This window comes from Syngnathus leptorhynchus, chromosome 7, assembly GCF_054491065.1.
Source record: "Syngnathus leptorhynchus isolate UIUO chromosome 7, UIUO_Slep, whole genome shotgun sequence".
Classification (NCBI taxonomy): domain Eukaryota; kingdom Metazoa; phylum Chordata; class Actinopteri; order Syngnathiformes; family Syngnathidae; genus Syngnathus; species Syngnathus leptorhynchus.
In genome coordinates this window covers 15,606,862-15,628,779 of record NC_141201.1, presented here as the reverse complement: position 1 = coordinate 15,628,779, position 21,918 = coordinate 15,606,862, and the positions used below count along the sequence as shown (strand labels likewise).

At 39.4% G+C, this 21,918-nt stretch overlaps 1 protein-coding gene across 4 annotated transcripts in view; it reads right to left on the bottom strand.

The window, feature by feature from the left end:
• LOC147054879 (alpha-2-macroglobulin-like protein 1) overlaps positions 1 to 21,918 on the bottom strand; it is a 60,284-nt gene that overhangs the window by 24,028 nt on the left and 14,338 nt on the right. For 3 of the 4 annotated variants that reach the window (XR_015066595.1, XM_085915530.1, XM_085915531.1), the window contains exons 6-17: positions 21,477 to 21,645; positions 21,303 to 21,387; positions 20,960 to 21,077; positions 19,109 to 19,223; positions 18,924 to 19,033; positions 16,870 to 17,025; positions 7,859 to 8,095; positions 6,988 to 7,051; positions 3,597 to 3,742; positions 3,307 to 3,456; positions 728 to 919; positions 249 to 333 (exon numbers count right to left, since the gene is read on the bottom strand). Coding sequence is in view for 3 of the 4 variants with exons in the window: in XM_085915530.1 (XP_085771656.1) it covers positions 249 to 333; positions 728 to 919; positions 3,307 to 3,456; positions 3,597 to 3,742; positions 6,988 to 7,051; positions 7,859 to 8,095; positions 16,870 to 17,025; positions 18,924 to 19,033; positions 19,109 to 19,223; positions 20,960 to 21,077; positions 21,303 to 21,387; positions 21,477 to 21,645 (1,627 nt within the window). In the remaining variant the exon portion in view is untranslated. Of the gene's footprint in view, positions 1 to 248; positions 334 to 727; positions 920 to 3,306; positions 3,457 to 3,596; positions 3,743 to 6,987; positions 7,052 to 7,858; positions 8,096 to 16,869; positions 17,026 to 18,923; positions 19,034 to 19,108; positions 19,224 to 20,959; positions 21,078 to 21,302; positions 21,388 to 21,476; positions 21,646 to 21,785; positions 21,892 to 21,918 lie in introns of all 4 variants that reach the window. The other variant, XM_085915532.1, reaches the window with a different exon arrangement.

Here is a 21,918-nt window from a genome sequence, read left to right as displayed (position 1 = left end):
TGGATGAACAAAGAACCATATTGGTGTAAATTAGGGCCACATTTTCACTGTCAGAGAAATGAATCACTCCCCTTACACAGAAAACCAGAGTGCTCCCGAAGAATAAAATTCATTAAATTTAAAACAAGGTAGACTTCAGGTGCCATACTATGTTATGGAAATCACGAACAAAGAATATGTGTTCCAATGAGCAGCGGCTTGTGCAAGAAGATCACGAAATTGTGCGAGATAAACTGTAGTAAACATACCATCATAATAATACGCAAAATTTTTTCGTAGGCAGTTTTGGGGTTTCTTCACATCAGAATTTGTCACAAGCTTGACTCCAATCTCCTGAAATAGAGAGAAATATTTGTCAAGCCACAAAACATGAACAACAAAACTACTGCTTCTACTACGAATTCTTCGTCTATACCAAGAACATCTTCCTCGTCAAAGCAAGCTCGAGGGAAACAAATTAGAATTATATTTTGTTAGAAGATGACATAAAAGTTGTTTTTTCTTTTTTAAATTTCTAATTTTTAAAATAAAATCTTGGCTCTTCCAGTTTGCTGGAGTTCCTCCCACAGATGTGAAAGTTTGAAATCTATGTGTGTGAAACTGTGTGGCATTTGTTTCAAAACTAAATAAGTGTCCCACAAGCTCTCTCAACTATAATGCCATGCTTGATGACACATGCCTTAAAAATAAAGCAGATCAATGTCAATAGTACAACATGTCGCCTTACTTTAAAGATGCTAAAAACATCATCCTTCTGGTTGGTTGGTCCAAAGTAAAGTGAGCGCTTGCTCCTCCCTTCCTCTACATCCACCAAAATCTCAGGCTCTGGCATAAGCTCAGGGAAGCAGGGATATGGCTCATAGTCTTCAATCTCATGCGAGTAGCCCGACAGCTTCTGCAGAGGCAGCTGATTGTACACCTACACAGAGTTAACCACAATATTATCAACAAGGTTCAAAATATATTTTTTTCATCACCAGCCAATGCACATAGAAGGTGACCAGCAACATAGAGTAGAAAGGTTTGGGCATCCTTTGAATTTGAATCATTCCAGTTCCTTGTTTTCATTCAGAGCCCAAACAATTCTCAATTTCGATTCATTTTGCGGAATCCAAACGACGTCATTTTTAGTGGCTCACAGTACAGACTAAAAGAACGTCACGCCCGTCTCATTTTCCTACATTCTACTACTGGGGTCAAGTTAAGAACGTTCTCGTTGTGACCCTGTTAATCCGTAAGAAGACCAATCCTAACATTACACGCCAAAACAGTCAAACCAATTGCGATCTTGTGGGTGGTAAAAGGATAAACCCTCAGCCCACTGATAACATGGTGGAGAGGGCGCCCAGACCATTGAACATATCCTCAGAGAATGTGAATCAGAACACCCTATAATGGTTGGCTGCTTGGCGTGACAAGCTATGATGATTCTACTACTATACTTCTACTACTACTATACTTACTATACTTTACGATACTTATGACTACTATACTTACTACTACTGTGAAAGTTACTTACACTAACTTTCACATTGTGTGACGTGGCAAGAGAAGAGAAGTAAATTTTCATCTGTCACTTTTCAGTCAATCAGTCTAAAACCGATAAAGGCACTGGCTATTCCGAAAATTTGAAAAATCATAATGTTTTGTTTTATTACCTTGTTGCTTTTTCCAAAAATAGAGTATCCATACAAATATATAATACACATCCTTAAAAATTACGCATTAGAAATAACCCAATTTGAGTAAAAAAAAAAAAAATTTGCACCAACCCAATTTGTTGTGTCAAATTGACCCAACTTTCTGGGTCTGTCCAATTTTTAAACCAGCAATTATAAGGGTTTATATTATAGCTTCACATATTTTATGTGCACTGATGTGAAAGCACCCCTTGCCTCCTTTGATTGTCCATATGTGGGCCTTCAGTGTTGGGACAATCCGACTAACCAATTTTGGATGACCTCACCTCAACTAGTCTACAAATGCACTTGAATTAATGTTGTAATCCCTTATTTAATTTATTTTACTATGAATTTCTCATTTAGTTATTTTTAACCAATTTTAATAATGAAGTTGAATTAAAAATTAAGATTGTTTTGACTTTTACAAGAGCTTTATTTTTGAAAACCCCATGAAAATAAAGTCACAGCAGTGTGTAAATGATATGTGTGTGTGCTCTCAGACAATCCACATGCATGTGCCTCATGCATCACTGGCAAAAGCGATGAGTATGTTTTTATCAGCATTCGCCATTCGAAATTCATTTGTCAGGTTGGTGGTTGTTAACTAACAACCCAGATTATCAATACTCAGCAGAAGATTGAAGACGCACGTGAAAAAATGTTTACATCTCAGGTAGAGTGGTACACAAATGACGTAATTAATGATGCCACAAAAATACTTTGTTTGTGTAAATACAATTTTGTGTTCACAGCATTTAAATTTCATATAGAAAGGCCGCAGCAAACAGATTTCGAGCCTGAAATTTCTTGTTCAACTGTACCACTTTAAATAAAATTCAAATACCGTAATTTTCGGAGTATAAATCGCGTTTTTTTCAGTTTGGGTGGGGGGGGCGACATATATGTGAAATTATTCACAAATTTTAAAAATTAAAAAATCTGTGATGTAGTGAAACCGCGATAAACGAACCGCGATGAAGTGAGGGATTACACACAAATTTGAACTGTAACTGACTACGTCAGCGGCGCGGCGCACACGTGCCGTTGTTTACATAAAGGACAAAGAATTCGATCAATGGATTTAATGATTTGGAGTGACACAGATGGTTCGATAATATTGTTGTTTATATAATAGTTATTTGATGTATCGTTATATGGGCCTGTGGAATAATTGTAACAACAACTGACGACGAGTCCAACATGCGGTGTTGTTTACATAAAGGACGAAGAATTTGATCGATGGATTTAATGATTTGGAGTGAAACAGATGGTTTGATAAAGGTGTTATATGTTATAGTTATTTGGATAACTGTTAATGTTACGTCAGGCCCGTTCTCAGCCCCTCGTTTGTGTTTATGTCACGTTAACATACCATATCGTTTAGCCTGTTGTTGCTGGTTCATGTCTGTTCTTGGTGTTGGATTTTATTAAATAAATTTCCCCCAAAATGAGACTTAAACGCCGGTGCAACTTACATATGTTTTTTTCCTCTTTATTGTGCATTTTATGGCTGATGCAACTTGTATTCCAGAGCAACTTTTAGTCCGAAAAATACGGTAGTTTTTTTGTTTTATTTTAGAAATTAGTATATACAACGGATGAGGGATAGTGTTAGTTAACTTACATAACCAACGGTGAGTTCCCTCTCTGATTGCAGCAATAAGATGCTTTGGTCAATGGCTCGAACGGAGCACAAAGAGCCAGGCTGAGCCTGCAATTTCAATGTGGTTTTCTCTGCTGGAAGCTCTTGGAGGGACGGGAACCTAAGAGAAACCTGCACAGAAAACAACAGGGAGTCAGAGGTGATTAATATAGTTCTCAAATGATCTTTTGTTTGACACCATTTACTATATCAATTGCATTCAGACTCAATTATTGTTTTTTTTGCCTATAGTATTTAAACACAGGAAGTACCTTATTTTTGAGACAGAGCTGGATGGGGAAGTCGTGGCTGTCTGCCACAGCCTCACCACCAGGCAAGACAGTGTAAACTACAACCTGTGCGAAGGGTGCCAGGTCAATCACTTGATGGAGGGGTATGGTCAGCTCTCCTTTGTTCACTGACAGAGAGAGGAAAAATTCATCATATGTTGAAATGAATAATGTTTCAAGATGGAAATTACCGTAATTTTCGGACCATAAGCCGCGTTTTTTGTCATAGTTTGGGTGGGGGGGGGCGACTTTTACTCAGGAGTGACTTATATGTGATTTTTTTGACAAATTTTCAAAATTCAAAATTCCGCGATGTAGTGAAACCACGATAAAGGAACCGCGATGTAGCAAGGGATTACTGTCATTTGAACTGCAAGTGACGTCGCCCGTGCCGCGCAGCGGTTGTTTACATAAAGGATTCGATCACAGGATGACAAAGATGACAAAGGGCCCCACGTACTACCGGCATCATTAGCGGCTTTGTTTGTAAGTGACACGGAGGACGAAGAGTTTGAAGGATTTAATGATTTGGAGTGACACAGAAGGTTTGAAAAACTATTATGGCTTTTACGCACGCCCGGTCCTTCTTGACGGGAGCTCTCTTTCACCTCCGTGGATGGAAGTCGGGGGCCGGCGCTCGGCCGGGTGGCTGTCCGGGGACGGTGGAAGGGGCTCGGACATGGCTTTTACGCACGCCCGCTCATAATCTACGGAGCTTTCTTTCACCTCCGTGGATGGAAGTCGGGGGCCGGCGCTCGGCCGGGTGGCTGTCCGGGGACGGTGAATGGGGCTCGAACATGGCTTTTACGCACGCCCGGTCCTATTTATGGAGCTCTCTTCCACCTCCGTGGCTGGAAGTTCAGTAGTTGTTGGCTCGTTGAACTCTTGTTTTGTTAAATAAAGAGCCGTTTACCAAACCCACGTCTTTCCTGGTACTTTGTTAACGCTCCAATATAGTTACATACTAGATCTGTGCGGCGCGCGTGCGCGGCATTGTTGACATGAAGGAGGAGGAATTTGATTGATGGATTTAATGATTTGGAGTGACACAGATGGTTTGATAATATTGTTGTTATATAAACCCACGTCTTTCCTGGTACTTTGTTACCGCTACAATATAGTTATATACTAGATCTCTGCAGCACACGCTCTACGTTGTTGACATAAAGAACGAGGAATTTGATTGATGGATTTAATGATTTGGAGTGACACAGATGGTTTGATAATATTGTTGTAATATGATAGTTATTTGAAATACACGTTATATATCGTTATATGGGTCTGTGGAATAATTAGAAATGCAACTTACAACGGGTCCGACATCAGCATATGCGGCGCATACGCGGCATTGTTTACATAAAGTAAGATCGATGGATTTAATGAATTGGAGTGACACAGATGGTTTTATAAACGTGTTATTTATGTAATACTTACTTGAATAACTCTGAATGTTACGTCAGGCCGTTCTCAGCTCCTTGTTTTTGTATATGTCACGTTAGCATACCGTATCGTTTAGCCTGTTGTTGCTGGTTCATGTCTGTTTTTGGTGTTGGATTTTGACAAATAAATTTGCCCCAAAAGTGCGACTTATACTCCGGTGTGACTTATATATGTTTTTTTTTTCACTTTATTGTGCATTTTATGGTTGGTGCGACTTATACTCCGGAGCGACTTTATTCCGAAAATTACGGTAAGTAGTGAGTATTTTTTGTTTTGATTTGATGGAATTACATCAGAAAGTAAGGTGGCAGGGTGGCACACTAATTAGTACGTCTGCCTCACTTGCTCTGGCCCTCCCTGTGTGGGGTTAGCATGTTCTTCCTACTACATCCCAAAAACATGCATAGTAGGTTGATTGACCACTCCAAATGACCCAGTTTGGATGGTTGTCAAGTGGGATAGAGGGCTGTGCACCATTCCCCCAGACAATTTGATTTATAGCCTTTAACAGAAAACTGTTATGTACAGTCAGTGTTATGTTCTGTATTTTGTGGGTTTTGGTTTAGCTAGATCCAATCTTTACCACGTCACACTTAGATTGCCACACTGGGTCTTGCATTGTGTAGTGACGTCATGGACAGTCAAAACAGATTTGATTGTTTGAAGCTGTTACGACTCTCCATATCCGATTTTGAAACGACCTCCCGATTGTGGGTTCAATCTGTCTCGCACAAATTAGATTTGTAATTTATCATCAATTGCCTTGTGACTGTTCAGACAACACAGCAGCCATCAAGTTTGAATCAATCTGGATGGGTTGATAATCAGATTTCTGGCATTCTGAACACATCTTTAGCTCCCTGCCTTCTTTCATTCCTTGTTGGTTCTCCTACTCATGTCTTGTTCCCAGATGGGTTGTTAGCTGAGTGTCATCAATTCTTCTTCCTCCTACTTCAATCCCTGTTTCAGCCAAATGGTTAGAAATAAGGTTAATTTACAGAGACTTAATGTGCACACCAAACCACCTGCTGGGCCATGTGCATAATCACAAGCAGATGTATCTTAACCACACAATGTGTACATAGGTGATTTTCATGTCCGTTTCGACTCTTGGAAATTACTAAGAATTACAAAAATTGTATGATGAAACAATTTCTTAAAGTATATTGGCCTACTAAAATATATTTTATGTTTCACAGGGTAACAAAATAAATGGGATTCTGTATTTTTTGTTTCCCTTCCCAGTGAATTGTTGTTATTGTACTCAATTTTGTTGGAACATAAACATTTCATTATTGCATAAAATAAAACTGTTAAATTAAGAACAAAAAAAACAACAACCTAATGCGTCCAAAACGATATATCCAACCCAATACAGCCTGAGGCTCAAACCCGCACGTCTATTGTCCAGTAATTTGAAAGTCGCTGTGCTGAATCGCCTTGCACAGGGTTCTGCCGATATCTTCATTTGCAAGGATTCCCAGGACTGTGTGTATAGATTTGCACAGCTACACTCTAACTAAATTAAACACTACTATAACACCTTCAAACTGCAGTTTCCAAACTACAATATCCAAATCATGAGCTGGCTCTGAGTCTTATTTAAAATAAAATAAAAAAACATAAGTAATCGACCCACTGCCTGAGGGGTTTATATTGCTGTCAAATGTTGCGGAACAATCTGAAGTGTTTTCCGATACAGTCACAAAGTACAACAGCCAGCGAGGCTTTGGGCATCACCATTATTGGCTCCTCCACTAAATAGAGCAACCATAGTAAATAGTACATTTAAGTTGAATAATTTCAAGGTGACCCTTGCATCCTTTGATTTTCTTGTTTGCGGACCTTAGAGGAAAACTACCACACCTATTTTCAAGGTGGGAGGAATCCTCATGTCAACCAACAAAAGCACAAATAAACAAAGAAAAATTACCTGCACCCACAGTAACAGCCACCGGGAGACTGCCATGCTGCACAATTGATCCTTTGGACATCACCTAAAAAGTATGCATACAATCAGCAAAGTCAAGATTTTTTGTTCATCCATCCCTGCTCTCTGTTGTTTCTTTGACTTATTGTATATAAAAATTCTGGGCCAGATTTACTAAAAATGAAATGAATAGCGCCTTCAATTGATCTTTAATTGTACTCGCTCTTTGCTCTCTCAACGTCTTATTCACAAAGGATTTTCACATTCAGCTTGTTTTTGACAGCTTCAAGATGCCTGTTCCGTTCCTGCTCCAGCAGCGCATGTCCTCTTTCAATTGTCCCTCTGACAGTAGAGCACGACCTGAGGTTGTCACCCCTTCCTCTTTTGGCAACGCATGACCTGCGGCTGTCTACAGTCCCTGTTAAGGTAGCACACGTTTCGCGGCGGCCTCCCAACCCTGCTCTGGAAGCGAGAGCTCTGCGGTGTGACCACTCTCTTTCAAGTGTGGCCTCCTGAATGACTATTCAAAGATCTTTTTGCTCGCTGATTGATTAGGTATGGTCTGTTGTCATCCAGTGACAAGTTCAACAACGAATCATGCCTTCTGCATCCTGCGCCACTCTCTCTTGTGACTTGGTATTTTTTATCTAGCCCTGTTCTTTGTTGTTACTTTGTATTTTTGTATATCAGAGCTCTCTGAGGTTTTTCCACTTCCGTGTCCTGCCTGCTTCTGGGCCCAACTTATGCTGCTCAAGTCACACACAGACTTTTGAAACTTGCACATTCAGTGTTTGTCTTTCACACAGCGATACATTTCTCGTACTAACTCAAGTTGCCAATACTGAAATACGATACTGAAAAGACCTGGGCTCACCAAGAAGAAAAAGTCTAAAGTCTCTTGTCCCTTCTTGAGTTCTTGTCCCTGGATAATGTACTGAGCTCGTACTGTGGCATCTTTGTCACAGGAGATCCTTCCATGGACCTGCATCAGCTTCAAAAAACTACTACTCTTTGAATAGAAGGCATTAACGTCATGATAGGCTGCCCTGTACTCTGGTTTCCGCAAATCTGGAACATACTGCTCATCATCATCGACCAGTTTGGACTTGGCCTGTAAACAGAAAAACAAGAGAATGGTGGAATTCAGAGCTCCTTGTGACATTAAATTTAGGATCAGTTGAGTCAACCTACATAACCTCTGATAATTTCTTTCTAGTACAGATTTCAATTTTGATGTATTCAAATACGACAAAGGTAACTGAGTGGCTGCGTTCTCACTGAGGGGCGTGATGATTCAGATTTCTGATTTCTGATCTGATCTTTTCATGGAGTCGTTCACATCACATAAACAAATGTGGCTTCTAATATGAATACGTGTGATGTGACACGCATGCCCATAAAGCATAAAGTCAAGTGATATACACGGAAAAAAACGACATCCCGTGGCACAATGATTCTGTGTAGAAATAATTTAATGGTGTCATCAACATCAATGTTCATCGATGATGGAGACTAAATAAGACGTCACATCATTGCCGTGCATCAAAAACGGACTTTCACCTCAAATGCCCACTCTATTCCCTTCCTGCAACAATGAAATGTTGGTCTTTTGATGATGTGTAGTTCAGACATATACAGATGAGTGTTCATACTGCAGATACATTGCTTACATATTTGATTTATATCCACAAACGAAAAGGGTCCAGCTGGCATTTGGAAAAATTGAAATTCTACATGAAAAAAAAAATGTGTCGCATATGGACATCCACATCCATTATCTGTAGCGCTCGTCCCCACAGGGATCGCGCTGGAGCCTAACCCAGAAGCCATCGGGGAGTAGGCGGGCTAATCGTAGGACACATATAGACAAACAACCATCCGGATACGCACTCACAGGCAATTTGAAGCACTACATTGGCCTACCATGCATGGTTTGGGGAAGTGGGTGGAAACCAGAGAAACCCACGCAGGCACGGGGAGAACATGCAAATGCCACACAGGATTCGCAACCTCTGAACAGCGAGGCGGACGTGGTAACCCTATCTCATATGGATAAAAACAATCAGAATTGCACTGCGGTGTGAACCTAGTCGTTTGTAGATGGGCTTAGATCACATACGTATCCAGTATTTTGCAGTGCAATTTCAGTCTGAATGACCTGAGTGTATATATAAGTTGTTTTGAGTAACGGTACTCACTTCATATTTGATTTTAGTTGAATCCAACTTGAAACATTGGGCAGAAAGTGGACATTGTTGGTGACAATACACGACCATAAAGACAGTTCATTTGTAACATGCAGCAATTATGTCACATGACCTTTAGTAGAGATTGAAAAGCCTCTCTCAATTCAGATATATTATACCTCCTCTTGCGTGGCTCCTCTGTAGATATGAGATTATAAAAAGATGAACCCCTACACGCTGGATATCTATGTTGTGAGTAGAGGTGCACCAATCAATTGATTTATCTAATTTTGTTTCTCTATGCATTGGATGTGTTAAATGTGTATCCAGTAAGTTTTAATAATAACATTTGACAACTGACAACAGAGTTCAATTCTGAGCACAAATCAAAAGGTTTTGGTGTGAAAGTTTGGTTTTGCAAGAAGAGTCTGGAGTTTTGTGAACACATGTGGAAAGTAGCTTGAAAATTGGATTTTGTGTTCACACTTGAGAGAAAGGGAGAACAGCTTCTGAGAAATGTGTCGTGGCAATTGAGAAAAACTGTGAACATTTTTGTAGCCCAGATCGAAAGGTGATATAGATTTATGACCAAACATCGCTTTCAGTGAAGTGTACATAATTGAGTTGACATTACAGGCTATAGAGGCAAATGTAGGTGTTTTTATGCGCACAATTCAAACTGTTGGAGAAAGACATTGGAAAAATGACACAAATCAAGATGTAGTTTACTTTCCACATAGACAGTGTCTCCACAATATGTCACAAATTAGCATCCACAATTTTAGTCTAAAACAACTAAGCTTGTTGTCCTCCAACAATTTTAGCTTGGCTGACATTTTGCTTGTAACCTTCGGGAGCTCACTCCATGACTTTTGGGAAGCACTTTCAATCAATGCCTTTTTGTGGACCTCTTCAAGATGTTTCAAGAAGTCATGCAGTTTCTTGATGTCCTCAGAGGGAGTGGTTGGGTGCTGTTCCATTTCTTCTGATCTGAAGTCTTAAGCATATTAGAGGACACGTGAAGTCCAATCCATTTCAATTAACTTTGAAAACTGCTCCGCATTTATCCTCAAGGCCTCATGTTGTTGACGTAATCCTTCTTGCAAAATCTTTGACACACTTAAGAGTGAATGTTACAGTTTCAGTGCCGTTGCTGGAGTACCAAATCTGTTAATGGCGTTGTCAAATCCAGTCATGGTTTTAACCGCCTCCAGAAGTGAATATAACTTCACAAGATTTATCAGGTCCCTCAAAACGTTTATGTTGTGGTCAATTTTCTTGGCTGATATAACTAGTCTGACAAGCTCCCTCATTTTATTTTTCATGTCAGAATGGTGTCGTGCTACTTCTCCATTTTGCATCTTCTCACCTAAGGAAATTATGACTTGAGTGACAATATCGTAAATCATGCCTTCCAAAATCTTTATCAGTTGATCAGTAATTGGCTACATGAGGGAAGCAGTGGATAGGATCTTTCTTTTCACTGAGCCAACCTTGGTCACTTTGAATTTGCAACGTTTGTGATGTCTCTAGAGGTCTGTCCTTACATACATTGCAAAACAGAACTTGCAAGGCAAGTGGTCTGCTTAAATGGACGGGTGAAGTGCTTGTCGTTTGGGTACAATTCCAGAGAAAAGAACTGAGCAATTGTGGTGGTACTTTCTCATATTAATCCATTAGCTGAGAAGAATGTTCCGTGAAGATGTCCCTTGGTTGTGTGCAAGTGCCTCCGCCACTTCAGAGTGTACACTTCTCAGTGTGCTTCTGCTCACAGTAAAGGCCGTAATTCTTCTTATCATAGACTCCCTGAGATGATGTGTTTGAGGACATTTTTACCTCAATACAACCTTGTGGTTTGCTTTTATCAGGTAAGTGGGTGGCTGGTTTCCATGCAACTTCTTCTATTTTCTCTTCTTTTACTTTTTTTTCCATTTCTTGGTTTACTTTATTCTCCTCAGACATTTCACGAAAAAAAGAAACCTGTTGGTTAGAGAAGTTTGGAATCAGATTTTTTTTTATAGCTGTTTTCCTTGAAAAACATGACTACTTGTTAACATCGACAACAGAATAGGATTATTTCCAAAGAGAATATACCTACCATAATTGAATAGCTCTCTTCAGGAAGAGAGCATGATTGTATCAGGTCACTCATCACCTCTGAATTCAGAGATGTCCATCTTTAATGGTATGTTATGATGTTTGTTTTGTTGGTCTTAGTCTGTAACACAAAAAATACAAATTAATCGAAGAAGTGAAAGAAACATGTATCATATTATCATTATTTGCCTTAAAAAGTAACATATTGAATTGTTTAGTCGTGGTTAACTGTGATTTAACAGACAATCCCTTTTCATATTGAATATGAGTAAAACGACAAATGTTTAAAACAAATTAAAGTGATCAAAGCACCTGATCAAAACATTCAGGGATGTCCATCTTCTCTGATGTTTTGTGGACAACTGTGTGATGTATTGCTCTTATCCCGCAATGCGAAGAAAACAAAATCATTCAAGAAGTGACAGAGACACATTTATCACATTATCATGAAAAGCTATGCATTGTAAAACACTTCAGGTTGTGTCATGTGGTTAATTGTCTTTTAACAATTTTATTTAACAATACCTTTTCATGTGGAATATGAGTAAAACCATGAATGTTTAAAATAATATGCTTCTCCTTTAGAACCAGCGTTGAGTTCACCCATATTCAAGCAAGAATTCTCCTGCTTGGATGGCAAATATTCCATAACCCTGGTTAAAAAAAAAAGCGAGAAACTGTCTCTTATCAAATCATTGCGGATCATATTGCAACATATAATAAAAGCAAAAACGCAATACCCTCTCAAAAAGTGTTAAAATCAACTCTGTTTTTGCTTTGTATAGAAAATAAATAATGATTACCGTAATTTTCGAACTATAAGTAATAATACTTATTCAAGTAAGTATTAAATAAATAACACATTTATCCAACCATCTGTGTCAATCCAATTCATTAAATCCATCGAACGTGCTTTATGTAAACAATGCCGCGTATGCGCCGCATATGCTGACGTCGGACCCGTTGTAAATTGCATTTCTAATCATTCCACATACCCATAAAACGATATATAAAGTACATTTCAAATAACTATAATATTTCAACAATATTATCAAACCATCTGTGGCACTCCAAATCATTAAATCCATCGATCAAATTCCTCGTTCTTTATGTCAACGTGCGCTGCAGAGATCTAGTATATATCTATATTGTAGCATTAACAAAGTACCAGGAAAGACGTGGGGTTGGTAAACGGCTCTTTATTTAACAAAACAAGAGTTCAACGAGCCAACAACTACTGAACTTCCAGCCACCGAGGTGGAAGAGAGCTCCATAAATAGGACCGGGCGTGCGTAAAAGCCATGTCCAAGCCCCATCCACCGTCACCGGACAGCCACCCGGCCGAGCGCCGGCCCTCGACTTCCATCCACGGAGGTGAAAGAGAGCTCCCGTCAAGAAGGACCGGGTGTGCGTAAAAGCCATAATAGTTTTACAAACCTTCTGCGTCACTCCAAATCATTAAATCCTTCAAAATCTTCGCCTTCTGTGTCACTTAAAAACAAAGCCGCTAATGATGCCGGTAGTACGTGGGGCCCTTCGTCATCTTCGTCATCCCGTGATCGAATCCTTTGCCTTTTATGTAAACAACCGACGCGCGGCACGGGTGACGTCACTTGCAGTTCAAATGACAGTAATCCCTTGCTACATCGCGGTTCGTTTATCGCGGTTTCACTACATCGCGAATTTTTGAATTTTGAAAATTTGTGAAAAAAATCACATATAAGTCGCTCCTGAGTATAAGTCGCCCCCCCCCACCCAAACTATGACAAAAAAACCGTGACTTATAGTCCGAAAATTACGGTACATGAAAACTGAATCTAAAGTGGTTTATTGTACAACCTTGTCTATAACCTTCGGAATGGATTGGAGAGCCCCATTTCAGCTTTTTCAATACATTACCTTTTTCAGTCATGATGAATCTTTTCTGAAATGTGTGTTTGTCTTTGCCAGAAGCAATGAAGTCCTTTCATGGGCAAACTCTTTTAGGTCTGATTTTTCTGCAAAACAGTCTTAAGATTAACTTGACATGAACCTGTGGCGTTGTGAAATCAAAAATATTTTCACTATTGCTCGTGTCCAGAACAATGACTTGGGCTACCTGATACAGTTTTTTTCTGATTACCTAGGCACATTCTTTGTAATAGTTGGCTATTTTTGCAAAACTCTTCACACAAATAAGAAAACCTTTTCCAAAATTTCAAAAACATTTTACGACATGTTTCTTGCAAAAGCAAATAAATCTCACTTAACTCTTCAAACTTTCATAAAAATGGGTTGTTTTGTATCAAACAATGAACACAAGACATCTAATTAGCCAGGAAACAATGTGCCAACTACACACTGTTAGCAAGAATGAATAACAAATCTGTATTTTCTTTGTACAAATAAGGAATTTACCTGTAGATGTATCTCTTGGAGTCGTACAATAGAAACAAATTTGAAGGTCAGTCTTTAGGTCAATAAATATACCAAAAATATCTTCTTGAGGTAGATGGTAGTAAATAAGTGAAAAAAAATAGTGCTAGAAATATTTTCCTGCAAAGCAATGAGTTAGCTAGAGTTATTGTGTTTTGTAAACAGCCGTATGGAATACTAGTTGGTTGCACAAAGCAAGGACCCAGACTTTATATAGTTCATCTCCATCATGTGTCTGGAAATTGATCTCCAAGTCAGTATTGCATATGAATGCTTTCAGTCATGCAAATGTTTAACTCTGAAACATCAGGACAGACTAAATAAAAACTGTGAGTGTAGCCACCTCTGTTTTGTAGATTAAGCACGTTAATTGCTTGACTCATTGTTTTTCAAAGTTTTTTCAAAGAGTCTAGTGCATATTTAAGTGGTCTTGTCCAAAACTGACTTGTTTTCATTTTTGCATATGATTTTACTTTTTTAAATTTTCAAATGTTTTATTGTGGAACCCTGTGTACTTAGTACTCTGTGAATAAAAAAAAAAAAAAACGTGTTTGTTATATATACATAGATTGTTTGCATGGTAGTATTTCATGTTTTATCAATACATCTGCTTTCATAACTGGTGCACAAGTGTACACACAATTGCTGGCGCCAACTACAGACCTTAGATATTTGAAAACATGCATGTTACATGAAAAAGCCCTATTCCCCCCATGACTTAGTTTGACCCGCTGAAAATCTGAATGTGTTGTGTAACACATCTCAAGCATGCAAAGTTGAAAGAGGGTGTTTTGAGTCACAGATATAAAGTTTACATTCACCTACTGTACCCATTTTGACCATAATTGTTTGCATGGTAGTATTTTATGTTTTATCAATACATCTGCTTTCATAACTGGTGCACAAGTGTACACACAATTGCTGGCGCCAACTACAGACCTTAGATATTTGAAGACATGCATGTTACATGAAAAAGCCCTATTCCCCCCATGACTTAGTTTGACCCGCTGAAAATCTGAATGTGTTGTGTAACACATCTCAAGCATGCAAAGTTGAAAGATGGTGTTTTGAGTCACAGAAATAAAGTTTACATTCACCTACTGTACCCATTTTGACCATAATTGTCAATGAATACAGAAAATCCTGGTTATAAAAATGAATAAATTTAAGAATACACAAAGATACATGCAAAAATTAAAAGCATGCCAAATTGAAGGGTGTGAACTGTGGAATTGTAAAAAGGCAGAATTGTTACCACAAACGACTTCTGACATCATTGTCATGGCAACAGCCACTCACTGGAGGCCCACGCATGCTCCTTGGCCCAGTCAAGACTGAACAACAACCTACTCAATTTTGTCTTGGGTCACATATTATAATTCACTTGGCCATTTTTTTCATGTGACAGCAACTGATTGTTACATATATATTTAGCAAGGAATTTAATTTGAAATCACAACTTATGGCAGATTGTGACATAATAATTAGTTTATGGCGTCACCGTGGACCACTGGTTGCCACGTCGCCTCACAGTTCAGAGGTTCAGGGTTTGAGCCTTCCTGTGTGTAGTTTGCATGTTATCCCAGAACATCTGTTTCCTTACTCTGGTTTTCTCCCACATTCCAAGGGCCAATTGACCACTGAGTGTGAATGCTTGTCTAGAGTGATGTGCAATTGACTGCCAACCAGTTCAGGGTGTCCTGAGGAAGCTATTTGATGTCCTGTAAAATCCAAAATAAGGCAATAGTCTCAGAGGTTTAAGTGGTCATAAGGGGTTCCAAAACTACAGCCTGCGGGCCAGAAATTGTTCATCATTGGCGTTCATTGCCTTTGGCGCTTGTTGTTGTCGCCATCTGCACTTGCTATTTTGCCATCCCCACCTTGTGTGCGCCTGTACAGCTGCCATTTGGAGATCAAAGAGCCAATGGATGTCAAGCACTGATGGCATCTTTAGGGTTTTTTTCAGTTTGGCCACGTGATCGAGACAAGTACACGTATAGTACGTTACACTTTATTCCACCCTTCTGCAGTCTCTTTTTTCTATGACAAACGAGGAGGATTATTTGGTTACTGATTCAGGGTGTCCCCCGCTTCCTGCCCGATTACTGCTGGGATAGGCTCCATGGGGACAAACAGTATAGAATATGGATGGATGGATAATAATAATAGTACAACCAACCTGACAACAATTACAAAAAACAATGTCATTGTGTGTGTGGATTTCTCTGGGGGAGGGACTTGTGTGCAATTCTGTTTTTGTATGTCTTAGTGTGATTTTGTTGGGTTGCCATGTTTTTTCGGTAAATCTTTTAATGTTGATTTGATAGTAGTTCAATTTTCTTTTTCATTTTATATATGTAAAGATGGTGTTTGCAGTACACCAGATTCCAAAAAGATTATGTTTAACCATCGTAGGTATTGGAGGTTCCCTCGTAGATAGGTAGACGTCACTCAAGCCTTGAAGTCCCCTCTTGGAAAATTCCATCATAAAATAGAAAATCAATATTTGAAGTAATATTGTGTTTTAGACATGAAAAGGCAACCCTTTGTTGGTATTGATTTACGTATTTTCAAAATAACCAGAAAGAGGAGGCCACTGTTAGCCAGTGTAGTATGATAGTGCCCTCTTAGTCAGGTATGTGTGTGTGTATGTATGTACGCGCACGCACGCACACGCACACACACACAAACACACACACACACAAAAACAGACTTTACCCAAAAATTTAGAATGGGCATTAAAAAAATGCAGTGTAAATCTAGATTGATGATTGTGTCCAGGAGACCATGTGACATGCGGGAAAAATAATCAGAGCAACTGTTGTGTCTGCAATATAGTTACAAATTGTATTTCAGTTGCATAGCTCCTTAATTAATCACTAATTAATTTCATGGTGCCTGGTATTTAAACCACATCAGAGCATAGAGTACGGTTATTTGACGCTCCAACGAATGTTTGCATATAAAAACACCAATAAGTACTAACTGCACCTAAAAATTTTATTTACAAAATATTTTAATGAATGAGGACCTCTGCTTTACAATTGCAACCAAACCAACCAACCAACCAACCAACCTAACCCTATCTCTTTATCTAACTAATAATTTGGTGTTAAGCCTTGCACATTTTTTGAAAAATTCGAGTGTGGTTCTGCAGTGACCTAAAAACAACATATTTGTCACAAACCTTAAGATTCACATTGTTCCTCCAGTTGCTGGTGTCCAGTGAGAACGAGGCCACACCTTTTGTGTTTGTGATGAGTGTTAAGTTGACCGAGTCTGGGGCAAATAAGTACACAGGCTCATTGGCCACAGGTTTTTTGTCTGGACCAGTCATTTGGACCTGCAAACAAAATGCATGAGGACAAAATGTTCAGTCATTTAAGATTTTATGAATTTTACAGCTGTACGAATATTAAACCTTAGTCAGTCAGTCAAACCATGGTTATTTAAATTGCCTATAAAATGTCCACACCATCCCTGTTTATGAAGTGATTTTAGAGGTGTGGTCAAGTATGCTTTGGCCTGAGTCGTGGCATCTTGGGTGGCTTACTGGATGCTGATTAGCAGGAGACCTTGATGAACTACTAAAAAGTGACGACAGTGTCATTGTCTTCTAACAATAATGTATGTGACAAGTACCGTATTTTCAAGACAAAAAGGTGCACCGGATTATAAGGCGCACCTTCAATGAACGGCCCATTTTAAAACTTTGTCCATATATAAGGCGCACCGGATTATAAGGCGCATAAAATGGAAGCTATACTGCAACCAACTGCGGGTAACTAAGGTTGCGATATGCATCCACTAGCCAATAACCAATGAGCCCTCTGTAAACAATCGCGTTTCTCAAACTATCCTATAAAATGATCAGAACCGACTAAAGTTTGATCTAACACCTTGGTACTGCTTACCTATGTTTCCCTTCCATATCGATCCGTAAATTTACTCGAAACATTAACAGAGCAGCCGATTTTGACATGAAATAGCCTTGTGCGTATAGCAGCTATCACTATAGCATTAGCCACCCGCAAACTCCCATGAGCCTCAGCAAAGTGTAAACAATCGCGTTTCTCAAACGAGGGCTTAAAAAATGATCAGATCTGACTAAAGTTCGATCTAACACCTTGGTACTGCTTACCTATGTTACCCTTCCGTATCGATCCGTAAATGTATTCGAAACATTAACAGAGCAGCCTATTTTGACATGAAATAGCCTCGTGCGTATAGCAGCTATCACTATAGTATTAGCCACCCGCAAACTCCCATGAGCCTCAGCTCGCAGACTCCCATGAGCCTCAGCAAAGTGTAAACAATCGCGTTTCTCAAACAAGGGCTTAAAAAATGATTGGAACTGACTAAAGTTTGATCTAAAACCTTGGTACTGCTTACCTATGTTTTCCTTCCATATCGATCCGTACATTTACTCGAAACATTAACAGAGCAGCCTATTTTGACATGAAATAGCCTCACGGGTACAACAGCTATTCAGTGACGCCCCCTGACCACGGTTGCCGTAATGCTGGTAAGCGATGCGACCTTGTAACTTACTAGTTGTACTAAAACGTACTAAAAATGTTGGCAGAGCACTGTGTACAACCAGTATGGATCAACAAATTCATAAATTGATCCATATATAAGGCACGCCGGACTATAAGACGCACTGTCGGCTTTTGAATTTTTTTTAGGTTTTTAGCTGCGCCTTATAGTCCGGAAAATACGGTAAACAGATTTTGCAAAATTACCTCAATAGACAAAACTCAAAATCTAAGGAAAAAAATCATCATTCAAATCCATTTAGCTCCTATCCCACTGAGCCGCTGACAAAGTTTTTTGAAGGCAGCAAATGTTACACAGAGTTTGTCTGGTTTCATTCAAGGTTGCAAATGTTCGTAAAACGTTCAACAGACATTCGCCAAATGTTTTAGTGATTTTTCTTGTTGCAAAGTTTATTTTGAACATGTACAATATATCCTGCGACAAGAAAATGACAGCTAATGACAGTCTGTCAGATTCTGGCAACCGTTTGTGCGACCTTGAACAAACACTGCCGAGAGTGCAATGATTGGCTGCCTTCAAAACCACTTGCGATTGTTCGCCCCTCAGTGGGCTTTACAGTGGTGTATTGATGAAATACACAGTCCAAACATCACTGGACATGACTGTACTTCAACTGCTTCCTTTGAATCATTGATTGGACATGGTTTTATGTGGACTTTTATAACACTTAAAAGAGACTACCTTTCCCTCAAATGGGATCCCAGGCTTGTACGCTTGAGATACGTCTTCAAAAGTGACTGTTCTGATACGGGCACTGAAAGTTGTCCGCCCTGTACCTATCAGGATCACTCCTAAGTAGGAAATATGACTAGAAGTTACAAACAGGCTTCAGGTTGCATGGGTAGTAAAACATTTCACCATCTTACCTGTGCCATGCTCCTCCATTTCAGCATCCACCACGAAACTATCGTCATATGTATTCTTGTTGAGTGCAAAATCTGCCATGCCCACCATTTCTGTAGCACAGCCACTGTCAGCGGTCTGGAAGAGACAAGGTTCGACAATTAAGCCTTTTCAGGTAGTGGCCCTTCGGGGTACCAAGAGCCAAATTGCAATCGCACTGCCAGAACCAGCACTGGCCCTGGTGTCTCCGGGAAAGTGAACTTGGAGGTACAAAGATTAGGCTTGATTCCAGCGATTCATGATACAATAAATTCCAATTATTTTTGTCTTCGAGAAGATATTACTTCTGTCTAGTTTATTGTCTGAAGGTTTAGTTTAGGTGGCAGGGCATCTACCATAATTTCCGAACTATAATCAGCTACTTTTTGTCCAAGTTTTTAACCCTGTGGCTTGTCGTCCGGTGCGGCGTATCTATGGATTTTTCATTATTTTTGTGATGACTTGATCACTTTTATACACTTGTAAAAAGGCTGTGGACCGATGTTCTGCGGCACCACTTTGCTGGGCGGAGGGATATGTGACCAGACACACGGTCACTGGGGAGAAGAGTGGTGTGTTGATTGCATGTCCATCCGCCAGGCAAATAGTGCCAGATAATTCACACAAAGAGACAGAACGAGATCAAGACGGACATGACTGAAGAAAGGAAGCTTTTATACACAAACCCTCATTATGGGGGACAAAAGAAATGTATATGATGCCACTTTTAAGTTAAAGTCAGTCGATTTGGCACTTAACTAAGGTACTAGAGCCGCTCATGCACTGTAGAGGTTTCCTTCGGTCACTAGGGGGCACTGGGCTATTGTTGATGACATCTTGTTGCGTCACTCTTTTCTCATTTCCCGGTTACGTCCGTTCTGGAGCCATATGTGTAGCTCGCTATTTAAATGTAACTTAGCGCTTTGTGCATGAATAAAATTAGCAAGAATATCATGGAAAATGCTACAAGAAATGCATAAAAGCGACAACAAAAGAGAGACTGAGAAAGTGTGTGGCGAAGTATATCTGACGCTATTCCAATACAACACTGAGAAGGAAGACTCCGATGTTTCAGTGCACAGAAGAAAGATGAAGACGGCCATTTTACTGGCGCTTTTTTTACCTTTACTGGTATGTTTTTTCAACCAGCCCTGTTAGTGCTGTGCTACCATGTTACTGCTGTGGTACCGCCGCGTCTCAGTGACTTTTACCGGTATGTGTTTTTTAATCCAGCCCTTTAGTGCTGTGTTACTTCCGTGTTGCTGCGGTATTACTGTCGCGTCACAGGCAGTGTTTGGAAAGAAATGTCAAGGTATGTTATTAAAATTTTAAAAAGGCTTTCTGTGTATCGTCTTTTATTGTAAATAACTCGCGTGCACACTTCCATGTTGCTGCGGTATTACTGCCACGTCACAGGCAGCATTTAGAAAGACATGTTAAAGAATGTTATTAAAACTTTGATAAGGCTTTCTGTGTACCGTCTTTCTTTGTAAATAACTTAAATTTCTTTGTGCACATGCGGCTTATAGTACGGTGCGGCTTAATTATGAAAAAAAACAAAATTTTCCATGATTTTTTGCTGGTGCGACTTATAATCAGGTGCGGCTAATAGTCCAGAAATTACGGTAATTAATTTGTTGGGCCCTAAAAAGTTGAACTAGTGCTGCGGTTAGGCCGCCACTAGTGACCTTAAGATAGCCCTAGTCATGTGGTGGCACGCAGCACATTGGGCCTCTGTTAATGTCAAAACCTGAAAAGCAATTCAAGGTTTACAACATGAAGCAATTCAAGGTTTACAACATGAAGAAACTGACATTAGTAATTGTACTACTCACTGTCAGTTTATATGTCTTGCAGATGTTTGTCTTCGCCAAGGAATGCCAGTAAAAGCGAACAGCATTCCTACAAAACACCGCTTTGACTGAACCAACAACTGGTTTTCCGTAAGTGTATCTGCGGGAAGAAGCAAAAGTATATTTCATACAGACATTTTTATCTTTGTGATTTGTAACTCGCAGCAATGACAATTGCTATTTGCCGAAATGAAAATAATTATTACACTAAAATTGCATTAGTTTCCGACGAGTTACAAGATACTTTATGAAAAACATTATATTTGTGTAGCTTTTTTCTTTTTACAAAAAGTGAGGATAAAAAAAGTCAGATGAAAACACTTACTTTCCACATATTTTAAGGGTGACCTGCTTATCGAGGATTGAAATCACACTCGGGAGGTGAACAGTGACCTCAAATTTGGGTAAAACTAAATGAATAAAGGAAACCAAATGAAGATTAACAAAAAAGCATAGGTTAAGATAGCACCGTATTTACATATATTATGTTATAGCAGACCATATTGCTTGATGTCAAAGCTGTGGGAAATTTTCTCTCCTTTGTCGGTGGTGGCAGTAATTACATAAGTTCCTTCTGCTGCCTCTGGAATCATGGCATGGGAAAGATCAAGGATTCCAGCGGTAACAAATTTACCCAACCACTGAGCAATTCGATTGGAATTAGGATCCTAAATGAAGAAGACAGAAGACAGAAGTGTGCTTATAATGTACTTGCAAGTGATCCATCACCACACAACCTGACGAGGGCGTCACATGAGCAATAAGAGTTCCTGATTTAATGAAAGTCTCATTTAGACAGAAATCTTACATTGGCTTCCCACTGTGTGTTGGTTAAATTGCCCAAAGCATATGCAGCCATCATTTTCCTGAGATTCCTACCAATGATCCAGTGAAGTCCCTCTTGAAGCAACACACTGACAATTTCATGTTTCAAATGTTAC